General features: G+C 40.2%; 1 protein-coding gene across 2 annotated transcripts in view; it reads left to right on the forward strand.

Moving 5' to 3' along the window:
• DPP8 (dipeptidyl peptidase 8) overlaps positions 1 to 13959 on the forward strand; it is a 67741-nt gene extending 53782 nt beyond the window's left edge. Inside the window, exons 16-20 of one of the 2 annotated variants that reach the window (XM_055319841.1) lie at positions 2366 to 2512; positions 3749 to 3901; positions 5161 to 5303; positions 6263 to 6374; positions 9782 to 13959. In XM_055319841.1, the coding sequence (XP_055175816.1) occupies positions 2366 to 2512; positions 3749 to 3901; positions 5161 to 5303; positions 6263 to 6374; positions 9782 to 9904 (678 nt within the window). In that variant the 3' untranslated portion in view covers positions 9905 to 13959. The remainder of the gene's footprint in view (positions 1 to 2365; positions 2513 to 3748; positions 3902 to 5160; positions 5304 to 6262; positions 6375 to 9781) is intronic. The other variant, XM_055319842.1, reaches the window with a different exon arrangement.
• Positions 13960 to 20487: the final 6528 nt, after the last annotated feature.

Raw genomic sequence — 20487 nt, forward strand, 5'->3', positions numbered from 1 at the left:
AAATATTTCTGATTAAAGTCATCTAGGCTTAGTTCTTTAACCTTTTATTGATAACAGCTGTATATTTTTAAATGTTTCTTTAACAAATCCATGTTGTGTTTCCTATATGCCAGACACAGTTCTATAAATATAAATGCACAAGAAAGCAGGCTAAGTGATAGCAGGACACAGGTTTTGAAGAATTGATACCGAAGGACACTTTTGAATTCTCAGTGCCAAAGGGCATTATGTTTAAGTACCTTCTTCCAGAAGGAGCAGGCCTCTGGCTGCCTAGGCACAATCACTGGCTCTTGGGGGAAATGTTCGTAATAGGCAATTGAGGCCATTCTTGTGCATGACCACAGGCAAAGATGTGAAATAGTTTTTTTTTTTTTCTTTAGAGATTTATTGATTTTAGAGAGAGCGCGAGTGCAAGGGTATGGCACAGAGGAAGAGGGAGAGTCCCCAAGCAGACTCCCTGCCGAGTGCAGAGCCGGACATGGGGCTCAGTCCCACTTCCGTGAGACTAGGATCCAAGCAGAAACCAAGTGCTGGACACCCAACCAGCTGTGCTACTCAGGAACCCTGAAGTGGTTTTCTTTAAATACTCATTTTTGTGTTCTTTGCCTAGTACTTCTTTTTTCAGCTCCCTCCCTTTTTGCCCCTCCTCCCAAGAGATAAAGGGAAAACATTGTTAACTATACTGGAATTAATTAAAAAACTTTTTAAAAAGAAAGCGAAAACCTCATTCTCCTATCTCCATTTTTCATTCATTCATTCAGCAAGTAGCATTGAGTTCCTATTATGTACAAAGTACTATTCTAGGCAGTGAGGATACCATAGCAAACAAATCAGACTAATGTCCCACCTTCATGGAGCTTAATGAGGAAAATAATAAATGACTAGACATAAAATGATACAACTTAATAAAATGGAAGTGCTTTAAATAATTATTGGGAAAGAGGATGGCAGAGAGACTATAAAAGGATAATTCTGATAGGAAATTCAGGGAATATCTCTGAGAGTACATGAGATGAAGGAGTGAACTACATTAAAGATCTGAGGGAAGAGCATTCCAGACAGAGGGAACAGTAAATATCAAGGTCCTGGGGATTAGAATCAACTAGGAATAATTGATAATAAAGTTAGAGTATAGTGTACAAGTAGGGATTTGTTATGAAAGGACTGGTCAGAGAAATAGCCAAGGGCCAGATAATATAAGATCTTAAAGGCAATGGTAAGGATCTTCGAATGAGATCTAAACTCTACCATTGGAGAGAGCTAAGCTATAAAGTCTTACATAATTTGCATTTTAAAATCATCCATCCACCATGTGAATAGACTATAGGAGGACAAGAGTAGAAACAGGAAGACCAATTTGACAGTTGTTACAGTGATACTGAATATCCAGAAATTCAAGAAGAAAAAGATTATCTACACACATACAGCACACACACCCCAGTTTATCCCAGCAAATGCTCAGTATGCATTCATTGCTTGAAGAAGATGTTGATTCTTATTTAAGTGCTGATTTGGTTTTCCCATTGGTTTCAGTCAGAAAAAAATTTTCATTTTGGGGGGCGCCTGGGGTGACTCAGGTCTGTTAAGCACTCAACTCTTAGTTTCAGCTCAGGTGGTTATCTCACAGTTGTGAGATTGAGCCCTGCCTGTGAGATTGAACCCTGCATAGAGTTCCATGCTCAGCAGAGCTAATGATTTTCTCTCTTCCTCTTCCTCTGCCCCTTGCCTCATATGCTCACTTGCTCTGAATAAATAACTCTTTAAAAAAAGCAACTAAATTTTTTTGCTACTGACCAGGGACAACCCCCGAAGAGACAGAGAAGAAAAATGACCTGATTTATCCTTGTCTCTGTCATTTGAATGACACAGTTCTTTGGGGGTAGAAGTAATGATTTTATTAACCTTTTCAATGGGGCAGGTTAAATCTTTTGTCTCATATGTAATGAATATCTTGGTTACAGTTTTAAAGTCTGTAGTTGCTCAGTAATTGCCCTGAACCTTGAGTGTGAAGTTGAAAAAGAAGCAACATAAACATGAAAAAATTTAAGTAAGTTTAAAAATAAGTCGGGGACAGGGGAAACAGGGAGTTCCAATCAACAAGCACAAAATCTCAATTATGCAAGATGAGTAAGTTCTAGAGATCTGTACAGCATTGCCTTGTAATTAATGATACTATATTGTACGTTTAAAATGTTGGTAAGAGGGTACATCTTATGATAAGTGTTCTTGCCACAAGAAAATAATTTCATCTTAAAAGCAAAATAATACCAGAAATTCAAGCTTTCTCCTTTTCATACTATCCTGCCTCTTATATTTTTTGTATCACCATATAATAAATTTCACTGAAGTTGTATTTCTTCCTCAGGTGCAGTTGGTGAATAATCGGTTTAAAGGAGTCAAGTATTTCCGCTTGAATACCCTAGCCTCTCTGGGTTATGTGGTTGTAGTGATAGACAACAGGGGATCCTGTCACCGAGGGCTTAAGTTTGAAGGCGCCTTTAAATACAAAATGGTGTGTGAGCATACAAACATTTTTCTTTTAAAGACATTTACATTTTCTGATTCATTGCTTGATGTGAAATCCCAGAGAGTGAGTTGGGGAAAGGGGCTGTGAGTGAAAGAGACAGAGAGGGAGAATGTGTGTGCCTGCCTCTGTGTGTCTGTGTTAAGAGTATAGGGATGGGAGGGAAGATACAGCTTGATATTCACTAGGCTAACTCACATCTACCTGTCTACCAGTATATAACTTTGGGGAGCTGAGATAGAACCAGTTTTACACAGAAAAACCCTCTCTATTTTGTATGTCCAGCTTAGTCAGAAAGCAGCACCATAGTTTTCAGCATCCTGTGACCTATTGAGAGGAATAAATGAGATTTGTTCTGTCCTCTGTGAAGAGAGAAACCAACTGGTTAGTGCCTTCCTTGTGACAAGCCTCTTTCTCTCTACAGGAAGCTTTAAATGCTACCTTTTAGAGATGCCCCATGTCCTTTCTGCTGCTTTGGGAAATGATGAGAATCCGATGTTCCTTTTACACAGTAAGGCAGTTACTGTGTTTGCCAGTGTATTGGACATGCTGAGTAAGACATGGGATTTTCTCCCACACCCAGTTCTTTGACCTTATGTTGTATTCTCATGTAAGTTTTTTGGTTTTTATTTTTGTTTTTGGCTCAGTAAAGTGAGATTGTGTGCACTGGCAGGCCTAGTAATACAGACAGGGTGGTGATTGTAGGAATTAGGATTTAATAGGTGTTTAAAGAAATAGCTTGTGTTCAGTTCCTAGAAGTAGATGATGGGAAAATAGGAGGATAAGACCTCAAGAGTAATTCCTTCTGCTTTACTGCATTAAGTTTTAAAAAGAAGTAAAATTAGTCAACCACTTAAGGGGGCTAATTTTTTGTCTTTGGGTATAGGAAGGCTTGTTACAAGGAAAATGCTGACCTCTTAGCAGACAACAGAACAAATGGAAAGAGGAAATACCCATATAGCAAGAAACAGTTGGGTCTCAGGAGGAAAGAACTTTGTGACTAAGGGTTAACTAAACTCTAGGGTTGACTAGCAACAGAAACTATAGGCCCTATCTCTAAATAGACTTTAAAATTTTTTTCAGGCAACAGAGTCTCAATTGATAATGAATTTTTTTTTAAACTACAGTTATTTTTAGTAAAAAACATTTATCAGCTTTAAAAGCACTCTGATAATGAGACTTCTATTCATCAGAGTCAGTGAAATGTTCTCCCTTTTTTGACAGGGTCAAATAGAGATTGACGATCAGGTGGAAGGACTCCAGTATCTAGCTTCTCAATATGATTTCATTGACTTAGATCGTGTGGGCATCCATGGCTGGTCCTATGGAGGATACCTCTCCCTGATGGCATTAATGCAGAGGTCAGATATCTTCAGGGTATGTGACTTCCTATTGTACTTCTTTTTGCAGTGGGGTAGAATTTTCTATAAATTGAGGATATGAGAAAGTGCCTATTTTCTAAAGGTTTACAGAGTTGGCAATGTTATGAAATGTTAGGGTTTGTGTATCTAACAGTCATGTGAGATAATAGATGTTATCTTGTCAACTACTGATAGCCATGTGAGATATCTACTATCTATATTAAAAAACACTTGTCAACTTGATGACCAGTTGTTGGCTATTTATAGACATGCCAAAGATTATGGAAGATAGTCATGATTAGTAAAACACACACATACACACATATTAGATTATAATTAATTATTTAGTTGCTGGACTGCAAGCTCAGAGGGCAGGGATTTGTGTGTACTGATATGTCCTCAGTAGCCACGCACAATGCTTGGCACATAGTAGATCTTGAATCAATCTTGATTGAATGAATAACATATTAAATATATATATAAGTGATGGTTGTGATTTTAGAAACGATTTCCTACAAAAATTTGCTGGAAGGAAATATATAAAGATGCTAAAAAGTGTTAAGAGAACGGCAATTATGAAATGGTTTTTTGGTATTTCAGTAACATGATTTTATCTTTGGGTGAAAAATAATTTTAAGAATGGAAATGATAGGGTTTTTGCTTTTGTATGTATATATTCAGAGTCTTTATAATCACAAAATAAACTCTGAAAACTGCCATAATTTTCATAGGCTTGCAGCCATCAAGAAAGTAATTAGAATATTTAAGTATAAAACTGTGTGTGGGAACCTTAAAATGAGGAAAGTGTTTCGTGCTTAAATATATTTCATTCACTGTTAAAAATTCTGTATTGACAATAGAAACCAAAAAGAAAAGGAAGAAAAAAAGAAATGACTGCTTTTCCTATATAAAGCAGACATTTATCACACACCTTTTTCCCCCAGTAGCAGGAATGAGTTTACACTGAGGCATTCATGTGTTCTAGTTCAGTCTCCCTTTTTAACAAAGGGGCCCGTGTGTATATTTCATCTAGCCCAGGTTAAGGGTTTGGTATGTGGCATGCCTGTGGAACATTAAGCTAACTGACTCACAAAGTATCAAATTCTTGACCTTGGCACTCCACTTTAATTTTCTGAGTTGCCTGAGATCATGTATGCCCCAGTTGTGAGGCTAAAGCCTAAGGATAATTTTAGCCTATAAATTTGCAGCTACACATTCTTATTGCTAGCCATTCTTTTTTGGACCACACTTAACTGTTGCTGTTGTCTTATGTAGGTTGCCATTGCTGGGGCCCCAGTTACTCTGTGGATCTTCTATGATACAGGCTACACAGAACGTTATATGGGCCACCCTGACCAGAATGAACAGGGCTATTACTTAGGATCTGTGGCCATGCAAGCAGAAAAGTTTCCCTCTGAGTAAGTTCAAGCTTTAATATGCTTGGGTGGGTGGGTGGTTTAGCAGTTGAGCGTGTGCCTTTGGCTCGGGGCGTGATCCTGGAGTCTCGAGATCAAGTCCCACGTCGGGCTCCCTGCATGGAGCCCTGCTTCTCCCTCTGCCTGTGTCTCTGCTCTCTCTCTCTCTCTCTCTCTTTGTATCTCTCATGAATAAATAAGTAAAATCTTTTAAAAATTAATAACGAAAACTGCAAAACCAAGACTAATATTTTATAGATTCTCAAATAGCATAGCTATTTCTCAAAGCTGAATTACAGGCCAGTTCTTATAATTTGGGTTTTTTAAACAAGGTATATTTGAAGCAATTACTGTGCTGAAAGAAGTTTAAGTACATAACTGTTTCAAGGTAGAAAAAATTCTGTTTCTGCTTAAATATATTCTGTAGATAATGTTTATGATTTTCTTTCCCTAGGAAAATGCTATGATTATTGATATATGCTAATATCTTCATAAGAAATTGAACGCATGATTTTCATTACGTGTAGTATCTGGTTACTGTATTACAAATTTATTATTGAAAATGTTAAATTCTTATTTTAATATGACAGTACAAAGAAGTTAGCTTTATTATTCATATTAACTATTATATAGTTACATGTTTTTATATACTATATGTAGTTCTATACATATATAATTATAATATTAACAAATAGTTATGATTAAAGGCCTTAAGCAGTTTTCCTAAATATTCTTTTTTTTTAAGATTTTATTTATTTATTCATGATAGAGAAACAGAGAGAGGCGGAGACACAGGTAGAGGGAGAAGCAGGTTCCATGCTGGGAGCCCAACACGGGACTCGATCCCGGGACTCCAGGATCACGCCCTGGGCCAAAGGCAGGCGCCAAACGGCTGAGCCACCCAGGGATTTCCCCCTAAATATTCTATTTTGCCTAATCCTCTAATATTTCCATTTCTCCAGACCAAATCGTTTACTACTTTTACATGGATTCTTGGATGAGAATGTCCATTTTGCACACACCAGTATATTACTGAGTTTTTTAGTGAGGGCTGGAAAGCCATATGATTTACAGGTGAGTTCTTCATTTTCTAATTAAATTACATAGTAATTAGTGATTGATTACTTTGAAATATAATAACTATGGAGTAAGGCTGAGTTTTCAGCTGTGACCACTCTCTGCTTAAGACATCTGAAGTCATAGGCATAGTTAATAGTGCCTCAGTTGGGTAAAAATTAAAATTCTGCCAAAGTTGGGCTTAGAACTGGCCTGTTGGATTCTATGACTTGTGTATCTGTAGCTGTTTTCAGTTTGTCATCATGGAAAAGATGACAGGAGTCTATTCAGTATCCTCCTTTGCTTTTCTTCTTCCCCTTGGAAGGGTAAGGAAATGCTACTTGATATCACTGTTTTAAAGGATTTGTAGGACCTGATTGACATTGGAACAGAAAGCCACAAATTAACTTCCTCCGTTGCTCTGTTATTCAAAAAAGTGGTTTTAAAAGGTAACCTGTTCATTTCTTCCTCCTTTGTACTTCTTTCACAGATTATGTGCTCATAAGAAATGAAAAATACTACTTTTTCCTCTTTTATGTTTCAGTTGACATTTATGTAGGTGAACTGTGAGCTATTTGTCTAGCAGCAGTTCTCAAGCATTTTGGTGTCAGGACCCCTATACATCCCAAAGAGCTTTCATTTATATGGGTTGTTGTCTGTCAGTATTTCTCATAGAAGATATTAAAACAGAGAAAGTTTGGTGTTTTTATTTTTTAAGTTTATTTACTTACTTAAGTAATCTCTATATCCAACATGGAACTCGAACTTATGACCCCAAAATCAAGAGCCACGTGCTCTTCCAACTGAGCCAGCTAGCCATCCCTAAAGCTACGAAAAACTTCAGATATTTTTTAAAAATAATAATAAACTATTACATATTAACAAAAATAAGTTTTTGTGTAGGAGAAAAGCTATTTTCCAAAACAAAGAAACAAAAAATACTGAGAGAAGCAGCATTATTTTTACATTTTCATAGAATCCCTTTAACGTCTGGTTTAAGGAAGACACCTGGATTTTCATATTTGCTTCCACGTGCAATCTGTTGGGAAGTGTCGTTTTGGCTAAAGTATACAGTAGTTTCCCATTATGTACAGTTTTGCTTTCTGAGATTTCAGTTAACCCACAGTCCCCTGTAGTCCAGAAGTAGACAATCCTTGGGGCACCTGGGTGGCTCAGTTTGTTAAGCGTCCAACTCTTGATTTCAGCTTAGGTCATGGTCTGAGGGTTGTGAGATGGAGCTCCGTGTCAGTCTCCATGCTGGATGTGGGGCCTGTTTAGGATTCTGTCTCTCCCATCTGCCCCTCCCATGCTATGCGCTTTGTCTCTTTCTCTCTCTCTTAAAAAAAAAAAAAAAAAACCAGCAGAGGATCCTCTTTCTGACATAATGTCAGGTCAGTAGCAGCCTAACGCTGTATAACAATGCCTGTGTCATTCACTTCATCTCATCACATAAGCACTTTATCATCTCATATCACAAGATAAGTGAGCAGAATACAAGATATTTTGAGAGAGAGAGAGCACATTCAGGTAACTTTTATTATATGTGTTATGGTTGTTTTATTTTCAATTATTGGTTTTAATCTCTTGTGCCTAATTTATAAACAACTTTATCATAGGTATGTACATATGAGAAGAAAACAGTATCTATAGGGTTTGGTACTATCCGAGATTTCAGGCATCCATTGTTGATCTTGAGTGTGTCCCCTGTGCATAAGGGGGGACTACTGTATGAAAAAAATTCAGCCTCACAGACTATGTAGTTAAGAAAGGGGAGGAAGGCCTCCTGGGTGGCTCAGATGGTCAAGTGTCTGCCTTTGGCCCAGGTCATGATCCCAGAGTCCTGGAAGTGAGCCCCGCATTGGGCTCTCAGCTCAGCAGGGACTCTTTTCTCCCTCTGCCTTCCCCTGCTCATGCTCGCTCGCTCTCCCTCTCTCACACACACACACACAAATAACCTCCCTCTCTCTCTCTCTCTCTCTCTCTCTCTCTCTCTCTCTCTCACACACACACACACACACACACACACACAAATAAAATCTTTTTTAAAAAAAAGAGGGGGGAGGAATACTTTAGATAAATTGTGGATATTCTTCTTTTTTTTTTTCTTTTGGATATTCTTCTTCAATACTATACCACAACTGGACAGATCTTAGTTTCTTAAAGGTTAGTTTTAGTGTGGAATCTGAAGCCATAACCTATAAACATTTCATACTACGTTACATTAAAATCTGTTGGGTCTTGAGGCAGCCCTGGTGGTTCAGCAGTTTAGCGCCGCCTTCAGTCCAGGACGTGATCCTGGAGACCCAGAAGTCCCACATCGGGCTCCATGCATGGAGCCTGCTCCTCCCTCTGCCTGTGTCTCTGCCTCTCTCTCTCTCTTTCTCTCTCTGTGTATGTTTCTCATGAATAAATAAAATCCTTAAAAAAAAAAAAGGTTAAAAAAGAAAATCTGTTGGATCCTATACTTCAAATGGATCTTTTACAAATACAATGGTTATCTGTGTGATATCAGTCTTCTCAGTATTGGGTCATTTCATTACACAGTATTTTTTAAAATCACATATATTACCTCTAATCCCATCAGAAAAGTTTGTAAGTATGGGGAAGCTCATTGACCTTGTAGTGGTAGATACAAATTTTCCAGAGTTCTAATTTTTACTTAAAAGCTCAAAATTTGTGCTCTCTTTGGCAACACATATACTAAAAAGCTCAAAATTTATCATTGGCAATAAATATTGTCAGTGTTATCCTTGAAGTGACCAGCTCACTTCATTCATTTCTGAGCATATGTTTACCAGATACCCAAATCTGAATCACCATAGTTATTGTCATTCTTTCAAGTTGAAAATGTGAACATTACGGTTCAGCTTGTAACTCAGTTGCCTAAGTACTTTTCCTTGAGATATCCTGTAGCAGAATTGCTTTTGCTTTCTTCCCATTTTGTTACCACAGAACATTTAAAAAGGGTTAAATTCAGGGGGTGCAATTTAAAGAACTTTTGTTTTTTACTACAAGTGCGTGGTGATGAAGAATACTGTAACATCTAGGACAATTTAATGTCATATCCTTGATTCATGCTAAGGCCCTGGCACTTTTACCCAGCATTGCTTTTGCATTATTGATAAAAACGCCAACACAATGAATGAGACAAATTGTTCTGAAAGTGGTTTTGACCTTGTGTTCCCTTGAAAGGACTTCTGAGGACCCCAGAAGTCTGTGGATCACACGTGGAGACCTAGTGATCTATAGATAAATCCTGTAAGCCTGAGGGTGAAGAGAGGGGCCTTTATACTGGATACGTGTGTGTAATATCTCGGAGAGGCTGTGCTCCAGATCGTTAATCCCATTGAAACTCTGTGTGGAAAGCATTGGAAGGAGATGTATTACTAAATTCTCACTTTTTGTGTTTTGATTTTGTTGTTAAGATCTATCCTCAGGAGAGACACAGCATAAGAGTCCCTGAATCTGGAGAACATTATGAACTGCATCTTTTGCACTACCTTCAAGAAAACCTTGGATCACGTATTGCTGCTCTGAAAGTGATATAATTTTGACCTGTGTAGAACTCTGGTATACACTGGCCGTTGAACCGAATGAGGAGGTTTAATCGATAGAAAACATGGAATTGATCATCACATTTTGGTACCTGCCACATTAACATCTACTTCTGAAAGTATATTTGATGCCATACAGGCATCTACAGCTTGTGGATAGTAATCTAATCCCTTAACCACACACACAAAATTGAATGCCACACTCTAAAGGACCCAGCAATACCATGAGAATTACTGAAAGAAATAAGACATTAGCGCCATGTATCCATACTACCTTATTTTCACTTCTTAATAGCATTATAAACCTCATGGACTTAGTGTATTTTTACAGTATACTTCTGAGTTTGTTAAACTATGATGATATTAGTGATTGGTTTGGTTCAATTCCAGAAACTCTGACTAGTTACAGATTTGATAGCACTTAAGTGTAATTGAATAGCTTATGCTTCATTGCTTGGGGTGTATCCAGCATGTTATGAACTAATCACTATTAAACCTATGACTTAACCAGTCATTAATGATTTTTCAAGGGTAATTTAGTGGCCTCCTAAAGACACTTATTTTGTTTCATTCAAGCTCTGACCAATTTTAGTCAATTTCAGCTGTATCTAGTATAAATAGTTCTCTCTGATGATATGACAGAGTGGGTTTTTCCTTTCCTACAAAGGCAAGTAACTGTACATGTAGCATGGTTTAATTAGTCTTACAATATTAATAATTACAGGCAGGAAAATTTTAATCAAATGGTTAGAGCTTAAATATTTGCAGGCAATTTCTTCTCCTTTAAGAAAAGGGGAAAGTACACATTTACTTGTACTCTTCGGAAAATTTAGTGGTGCCAGTTTCCATTGGGTATTTCCTTATTGAAATGTTCCAGAGTTTTAGGGTGATGGAAGGAAAAGTGGTAGGGTGGGAGATACCAGGGTGTGGAGAATGACAGGGAGATGAAAAGGAGAGGATCTGTTTAAGAACTAAGTAGAAGTAAAGTTTGACCAAATATCCTCATGAAAAAGTTTGGGGGTGAAATTTAAACTGCTAGGATGTTAGTAAAGGAAACCAGAATGAAGAAATCACTGTCCACTGTCTTGCCAACACAGTGACAGACTAACATTATTCAGGGAGGAAAAGTTCCTTAGTTACTTTTCTAATTCTCATTTTTTGTTATTTTCATCTTAATTTTGGTAACCGTATAAATTTAAACTTTCTTTATCCTTTTTAAATTATTTGAGCATAATTTAGATTTTGTGAACTTAAAGAGGTATCTAGACCACCTCTTCACCATAAACTGATCCCTGGCAAACCATGGCTCTATTTTTAAGTGTTCAAAGCCTCTAAGCAATCTCTTGAATGGCCATGACATTTTTCTGGTTTAGCCCTAGCACTCAACTGTTCAAGGAGCTCATAATGTCATCTTAGAGTCTTGGGGTGTTACTGGGTCACATTGCTAGCACAGAGAAGGGGTCTGTGAGTTTGACCCTTTTTATCACAAGCCTCAGTGTTTGGAAAGTTGTTACCAATACTTTTAAACAATGGTCTAAGAAAAATTGCTTTTTTTCTTTCTCACCACTACAGAGTAGATTTCTCCTACAGAGAAGCACAGCCTCCAATAGTAAGGGTGATGATATACATCAGAGGTGAATTCATCATTGAGGGCCAGGTGGGAGCTGAGGGAAGTCTAGAAATGGCAGGGTGACCTGGTGGTTCTGTCCTTGGGAAGGGAATTGGGTTTTGCTGTTTGTGTATTTATACTGTATCATAGGTACCACACTTTTTCTTATTATCTGTGTATGTATTGATTTTCTTGTTTATGATATTTTCCCATGCCAAGGTTTGTTTATATTTTTTTCAATGTTAAATTAAATTGATTTGGGTAATTTTTCTTCCCAAGAAAGTACTTTCCCCCTTGATTTAAGTATATATCTATCAAAGGTGATTTTTGTTTGTGAGCTGGTTGGCCTCCAGGGATCTTTCTTCATATGATATGCAAAATGGAAATGGTATACAGTGGCTTTTAGACATCTATTCATTTGAAACCTCTTACCCGTTAATGCTGTTTCTTCAAAATGGCATCCCTCATTTTACCAAAACAAACCTTAGAGAACCTCGTGTACTCTTGAATTCACCAGTGTTTTCCTTCTGCATCTTGCCTGTCCTTTCTTCATATCACAAGGAATACCTCTGTTATAATTCCCAGTTCATTAAATGCCATTCTCCTTCTATGGGGGAAAAATATGTGACTGAATTCACATGCAGAAAGACAGTTTGAGCTTCATTTTAAAAACTGATGTTGAAAACATCATAGTCAATTCAGGCAATCAGTAGAAATCTCACTAAAACTCTTTGTACCCTGTCTACAAATAACATCTTAAAAGGCTAAGAGTATATAAAAGTAGCAACACTTTTGGTAAGAGCCAAAAAGCACTCAGTTAAACATCAAATGGGGTGGTTTTTGCAGGCTTGATAAATAGATACGCTTGAGCAACCATCAACAGGTATAGTTGCTTATGCAGTATTGAGCAGTGGGACTCAATCTAAGATTCGTCTGGGATGCTTATTACTAAAGGAAATGTAGTCTTGAACTTATTCTTAGAAGTTTGGATTTGGTTGATTGGGTGGAGACCAGGAATCTGCAGTTCTAACAGCCTTTCCAAGGTGATTCTAAAGTTGTTTGTGGGCTACTTTCACAAAGTCCTTCGTAGAGCATGAAATTGGATTGAGAAAATAAAAGGTGATTTTTACACTGGACTGATTTACAAACACCTAAAGCAATAGCCAGTATAACTGCTCATCTGTGATCACTGTTGGGCTTTTCTCACTCTGAAAGAAGCAGAAGGTATCATGGACTATGTATCCTCTATGTCTGGAGATTCATTTTGGAATGACAGCTGTTCCTTCAATACTGTTCCTGGCTCATTTCAAAAGCCTCATATGAGAGGTTGAAGTCACAATGCATGCATTACTTTTTAAAAGAATGAGATCTAGATATTGACGCTTACCTTTTTTACTACTTGTTTTATTCCTTACAGAAGGTGTATCCCACCTGTAATAATTCTCTCTAGGTGGATGATTCCTGTAAGATTTCTCATTATTATAGAATCTTAAATTTTTCAAGCTATTATATCTTTGATATAATCTAATGTTCTTGTTGGTTAGAGGAGGAAGCTACATATAGAGAGAGGAGAAAATATAGCCATGGCCACATAGCCAGTTAGTGTTCAGTTGGTACTAGATTCTATCCAGATGTCCTGACTCATGGTAGTTAAATGATATGTAGAAAAGGCAAATTTTTAAAGAAGTATTTATTAATATATTCCTATAAAACATTTTAAAAATAACATAAAATGGTTAATTTTTCCATTCTAAAGTAAATGCTAAGCATGCTTATTAATGAAGCAGTACTTCTAATTAGTATATGACATTCTGAAGTTAATTAAAACTGTTACACTAAATGTGTCTTCCTAGTAGTGGGGGATTTGGGATATAGAATAGAGTGCTTTCGTAAGCCTGGGAGCCTAACTTAGAGCTATTTGAAATAAGAAAAGAGACATGGCTATATCTAAACTAAGATTTTAAGGTGAGTGTCCATTCCCAGCAGACATGAAGGTATAAGGAAACTCCCCTGACTCCTGCTTTCCTAACCTTACCCAGCCTCACCCATCTGTCTTACGGCCTACAAGTATGGAGACATGTTAGTGCAAGGTGCTGGCTCCTGCTTTTCTCATTTTGTCAAGAGACAGTTCTAGGTAATCATTTCAGAAGTTCCTCACAGAGAGAAAAAAGTAATATTTGTATGTTTATTTTTGAATAACCCAAATACAAATTTACGTTGTATTCAGCACAATTGGAGTTCAGGTCTTTAATTTTAGAACATAAAGTGCCTGCTGTTTTAAGCATTGACTTGTATAAAAAGAATTGCATGTCTCATTCCAGTAAGTTAATGGGTTTTCTCATTTTCAGCTACATGGCTTTTAATCATGTAAAGTGAAACATTAGTTTTGTTGCATTTTATTACAGGTTCTTTGTTGCAATAAAGATGCTGCTAAAATTAATTGATGTAAATGTTCCTTCCCTCCTATTTGTACAATCTCCCCTTGATTAGTGGTAACTGTGGAGTGATAAATACACATAAACAAGTGTCATGTGCTTGCCACGGAAAAGGGGAGACTGCAGAGTGATTACATGGGGTTTCTAGTATAAACACTAGCCACCAATGCATCCAGACCGATGGGGAGGTGTGCAGGGAACTCTTCTGTGCCTGCAAGTGGTTCCCAACAGCCAACAGTTTGCACCGCGGCAGGTGGTGGTGCCTGGAGCCAGTGATTAGCGAGTCCTTCTGAGCAGCTGGGGGTTTCTCAGGGATGCCACTTGGAGTTTCCAGATAGTGGTCTCTGCATGCTCCCTGGGAAATTGCAAGGAAGTTCAGTGTAATCCTTTTTTTCAGAGGTTTCTTTGACAATTCTCTGGTGTGTTGAAGCTGTACTGGAGATGGGGAGAGAGAAGCAGATGAACCCCCCTAAAACTAGTAAACTTGTGGTTTGTCTGATAATCCTTCCAGAGCAGGCACTTAATCTGGATTCTCTAAGCCTCAGCAGTGGAATGCAAAATATTGCATGAATGAGTGGAAGTGCATTCTGGGGAGAAAAGCTTTGGCTTTATCAGATTCTCAAAGGAAGGATGATCCCCCCCAAAAAAAATTTTTTTTTTAAGATTTTATGTAAAAAATTGGGCAGCCCCAGTGGTGCAGCGGTTTGGCATCGCCTACAGCCGGGGGTGTGATCCTGGAGACCCGGGATCAAGTCCCACATCGGGCTCCCTGCATGGAGCCTGCTTCTCCCTCTGCCTGTGTCTCTGCCCCTCTCTCTGTGTGTCTATGAATAAATAAATAAAATCTTTAAAAAAGGGATCCCTGGGTGGCGCAGCAGTTTGGCGCCTGCCTTTGACCCAGGGCGCGATCCTGGAGACCCGGGATCGAATCCCACATCGGGCTCCCAGTGCATGGAGCCTGCTTCTCCCTCTGCCTATGTCTCTGCTCTCTCTCTCTCTCTCTCTCTCTCTCTCTCTGACTATAATAAATAAATAAATAAATAAATAAATAAATAAATAAATAAATAAATAAATAAATCAATCTTTAAAAAAAAGATTTTCTGTAAAAAAATAAAAAGATTTAAGTAAACTCTGCCCCCAACGTAAGGCTCTAACTCAAAACCCCAATATCAAGAGTTGTGTGGTCTACCGACTGAGCCAGTCAGGCGCCCCAGGGTCTTAAATCTTTGTGTACAGAAATGATTAAAAATAAAGATGATCTTTGGATACCTCGGTGGCTCCGTTGGTTGAACATCTGACTGGATTTCAGCTCAGGTCGGGATCTCAGGGTCTCTGGGTGGAGCCCACACTCAGTGGAGAGTCTGCTTCTCTCTCTCTCTCTCCCTTCCTCTCCCTCTGCCCCTCCCCCTGTTGTCTCTCTCTTACAAATAAATGAAAAATAAATTTTAAAGATCTTTAAACAGGGCAGTGCTATAGACGAGTGCTTCCTAGCATTTTCACCTCATGACACACATGGCGTTTGTATGGCCCTCCGGGATACACTGAAGGCGCACTAGGTTACCTGTTGCAGCAGGGAGTGACCAGTGAGCACCCCCCCCCCTGCCCCCGGCTTCGTATATCCCATTTACGGCCTTATGGGGGAAACATAGACTACCTTGGTCTCTTTTTTTTCCTCCCTTAAGTTTATTTTTTTTAATCACTACATCCAAAGCAGGGCTCAAATTCATGACCCCAAGATAAGAGTCACATGCTCTTCTGTTGGAACCAGCCAGGTGCCCCTTCCTTGGTGTCTTTAACTCAGCCTAGATCTGTTGCTAACCAGAAATCAGGTTTTTGGGGTGCCTGGCTGGCTCAGTGTGTGTGACTCTAGATCTCAGATTTGTGAGTTTGAGCCACATGTTGGATGTAGAGATTACTTAAAACCTTTCAAAATTAAAAAAAAAAATTTAAGTCAGCTTTCAACCTGGCCATAAGCATCTTGCAAATACTGTACTGGAGGTGCAGGCATCCCCGTGGCTCTAGGGCTCCTATATACCAGAGTCCTGTCAGGGCTGGTGCTATGGCCGTGAAGCCAGTAGACTTCTCTTTAGCCTAACCTCTCTCACTCAATGGTTGAAACAGTGATTGATCCCTTGGTGCTTTAGGGAGAACAGAGGTGAAACAACTGCAGTATGAAAATCCCATGATTGTAATTTTACAATTACAGTTGTAATGGGAATGGAATGGTTTGGAATGGTTTCAGGAACTACCAGGATTTAAACGTTCGTCAGCCTACTTCTGTCCACAGCTCTGGTGCCCTGTGCTTGCTCCCCTGGAAGAGGTTCAGCACCCACTGAACTGGATTAGATGGGCCTCAGCTCTGACTCAGCTGAGTTGTTGAGTTTGCTGTGTGTTCCTTACTGAAAGATACTCTCTCTAAATGGGCTCCCAGACCTGAGTCCTTGAAATAGAAGTGTGGAGAGGGCAGCCCAGGTGGCTCAGCGATTTAGCACCACCTTCGGCCCAGGGTGTGATCCTGGAGACCCAGGATCGAGTCCCACATTGGGCTCCCTGCGTGGAGCCTGCTTCTCTCTCCCTCTGCCACTCTTGCGTTCTTTCTGTCCATGTTTCTCATGAATAAATAAAATCTTTTTTTAAAAAAAGTGTGGAGGGATCCCTGGGTGGCGCAGTGGTTTAGCGCCTGCCTTTGGCCCAGGGCGTGATCCTGGAGATCCAGGATCGAGTCCCACGTCAGGCTCCCGGTGCATGGAGCCTGCTTCTCCCTCTGCCTATGTCTCTGCCTCTCTCTCTCTCTCTCTCTCTCTCTCTCTCTCTCTCTCTCTCTCTCTGACTATCATAAATAAATAAAAATAAAAAAATAAAAATAAAAAAAAATAAATAAAGTGTGGAGAAATAATTCTCCAGTTCCAAGACTCTTCCCCAGCTCCCAGCCCCAAGCTCCTGCTGTCTTCACCCTGCCGAAGTGGTGTAGTTGATTTTAACATTCTAGGTGATAATTCTCTGCAGGAAGGTCCTCTGGCCATGTAGGTTCTAGAAACCACACTGCTCTGTAGAATGACCTCTCCATGCTAGCTGGGTTTCTGGGCATATATGTGGTCATAGTTGCATCCCTCAGCATGCATGTAAATGCTACCATGTGTAGTTCAGTTGGGTGCTTTAGGGAGTGTTGCCTCACCAGTTAATTATTTTGCATTGTCTCAACTGTCCATTCCTCCTCGTGGCTATTACTGTCCTTCCTGCCACAGTCTAGGACCTGTAAGGTCATGGTGGGTAGCTCTCAAACTAGCCTGGGTTGGAGGCGAAGATTAAGAATTCCAACTCAGGGGCACCTGGGTGGTGCAGTTGGCTAAGCATACAACTCTTGGTTTGGGCTCAGGTTGTGATCTCAGGGTGGTGAGATCCAGCCCAGCTTCGGGCTCTCTGCTCATCACGGATTCTGCTGAATAGTTTTTCTCTCCCTCTCCCTCTGCTCCTCCACTCCCTCTCTAAAATAAATAAATCTTTAGGAAAAAAAAAAAAATCCAAGTGATTTTGGGATGCCTGGGTGGCTCAGTTAAGCATCAGACTCATGATCTTGGCGCAGATCTTTTTTTTTTTTTTTTTTTTTTTTAAGATTTTAGTTATTTATTCATGAGAGACCCAGAGAAGCAGAGACACAGGCAGAGGGTGAAGCAGGCTCCATGCAGGGAGTCTGATGTGGGACTCATGCCTGGGGCCGAAGGCAGACACTCAACCCCTGAGCCACCCAGGCATCCCTTAGCTCAGGTCTTGATCTCAGGGTTGTAAGTTCGGGTCCCACACTGGGCTCCATGCTGGGCATGGAGCCTACTTAAAAAAAATTTTTTTTTAATTTAAAAATTTAAAAGGGCAGCCCGGGTGGCTCAGCGGTTTAGGGCCGCCTTCAGCCCAGGGCCTGATCTTTTTTTAAAAGATTTTATTTATTTATTCATGAGAGACACACACAGAGAGAGACAAAGACACAGGCAGAGGGAGAAGCAGGATGGCAGGAGACCTGATGTGGGACTCGATCCCGGGTCTCCAGGATCATGCCCTGGGCCAAAGGCAGGCGCTAAACCGCTGAACCACCCGGGCATCCCTAAAAAAATTTTTTAAACCATCTGGGTGGTTTAGTCACTTAAGCATCTGCCTTCAGCTCAGGTCTCAGGTCATGATCCCAGGGTCCTGGGATAGAGTCCCTTGTCAGGCTCCCTCCTCAGCGGGAGTCTGCTTTTCCCTCTCCCTCTGCAGCTCCCCCCACTTGTTCTCTCCCTCTCAAATAAGTAAATAAAATCTTTTTTAAAAGTTCCTAACAACTCCAAAGAAGCTGTTCTCAACTTTCATTCAGCAAATGCACAGTAACAATCATGTGCCAGGCCTTTGGTAGGCCACAAAAGAACAGAGGAAGAGGACACAGCCCTTGTCCTTAGTAGGTTCTCAGGACCAACTCACCTCCCACCTCCCTAACACACCCAGCAGGACACTGCCACTTTTTTTTTTTTTTTTTTTTTTTTTTTTTTTTTTATGATAGAGAGAGAGAGAGAGAGAGAGGCAGAGACACAGGCAGAGGGAGAAGCAGGCTCCACGCACCGGGAGCCCGACGTGGGACTCGATCCCGGGTCTCCAGGATCGCACCGTGGGCCAAAGGCAGGCCTAAAGCGCTGCACCACCCAGGGATCCCAACACTGCCACTTTCTTAAATGAACTTTATGTTTTCACATTCCTGCTCTGGTCCCTAATCAAATCCAAGGCCCTAGGATACCTGACCTTTCCTGGCTTTCCCTCACCTAGGCTCTTCAGTCATCACAAGCATCCTGAGGTATTCCTCTTTCAATTAATAGAACATGCACTTTGAGGTCAGACCTAGCTTCCTCTAAGCATCCTACAGAGCTTATGGGAATTTCCCCAAGTGGGATGGCAAAATGATAACAGCATTGGCTTTGGATCCTGGCTTCCACCCTTGCCTTTGCTACTTGCTAGCTTTATGGACTTAGGCATGTTTACATAACATTCTGACCCTCCATTTCCTTAAATATGAAACAGGAATAATCCCAGAAACCTCAACAGATTGTTGTAAGGATTAAATTTGTTTACTGCACTATAAAGTACTTGGTGCCTAGTGTGCAATAAACGTGCTCAGTAAAGCTTATCTCACTTTAACACTTAATTTTACACCATTCTGTTTGTTTCTCAAGTTAGATAACAGACCCTGAGAGTCGGCACTATATTTAAACTTGGCAAGTTCTCCCCATCATACAATCACACCAGAAAGGCTTCTTAGATACTTGAGTATCAAACAAATTTTTTTAAAGATTGATTGATTGATTGATTGATTGATTGATTGATTTGAGAGAGTGTGAGCAGGGGAGGGGCAGAGGGAGAGGGGGAGAGAGAATCCTAAGCCATCTCCCCTGCTGAGTGAGAAGACCCACGCGGGTGGGGTTTGATCTCACAACTCTGAGATCAGGAACTGAGCCAAAACCAAGAGTCAAATGCTTACCCAACTGAGCCACCCAGGAGCCCCTCAAATAATTTTCAAATGAATATATTTTTAAAAGATTTTATTTATTCATGAGAGGCAGAGACACAGGCAGAGGAGGCAGGCCTCCCTCAAATGAATATTTTGACCTTGCTATTTAGGCTCCTAAGCATCCATCTACCAATTCACTAATAGGACTGCCCCCAAAACACCCCAAATTTTCCCTAAGTTAAGCTTCTAGGACCTCATCTTTGAAATGTCATTGGAATTTTTATTCTTTGTCCCCTACCCATGCTTTAGGCCTGGAGGAGTGTGCTTCTTAGCCTAGTGGCTAAATTTTTTTAAAAATATTTTATTCAGGGATCCCTGGGTGGCGCAGCGGTTTGGCGCCTGCCTTTGGCCCAGGGCGCGATCCTGGAGACCCGGATCGAATCCCACGTCGGGCTCCCGGTGCATGGAGCCTGCTTCTCCCTCTGCCTGTGTCTCTGCCTCTCTCTCTCTCTCTGTGTGACTATCATAAATAAATAAATAAATTAAAAAAAATATTTTATTCAGGGATCCCTGGGTGGCACAGCGGTTTGGCGCCTGCCTTTGGCCCATGGCGCGATCCTGGAGACCCAGGATCGAGTCCCACGTCGGGCTCCCGGTGCATGGAGCCTGCTTCTCCCTCTGCCTGTGTCTCTGCCTCTCTCCCTCTCTCTGTGACTATCATAAATAAATAAAAATTAAAAAAAATATTAAAAAAAATTTTATTCAGTGAATCCCTGGGTGGCTTAGTGGTTTAGTGCTCACTTTTGGCCCAGGCTGTGATCCTGGAGACCTGGGATCGAGTCCCACATCAGGCTCCCTGCAAGGAGCCTGCTTCTTCCTCTGCCTGTGTCTCTGCCTCTCTCTCAATCTGTGTCTCTCATGAATAAATAAATAAAATTTTTAAAAAAATATTTTATTAATTTATTCATGAGACACACAGAGGCAGAGACACAGGCAGAGGGAGAAGCAGGCTCCAGGCAGGAAGCCTGATGCGGGACTCAATCCTGGGACTCCAGGATCAGGCCCT

The sequence above is a fragment of the Nyctereutes procyonoides genome, unplaced genomic scaffold (assembly GCF_905146905.1).
Source record: "Nyctereutes procyonoides isolate TBG_1078 unplaced genomic scaffold, NYPRO_anot_genome, whole genome shotgun sequence".
Lineage (NCBI taxonomy): Eukaryota > Metazoa > Chordata > Mammalia > Carnivora > Canidae > Nyctereutes > Nyctereutes procyonoides.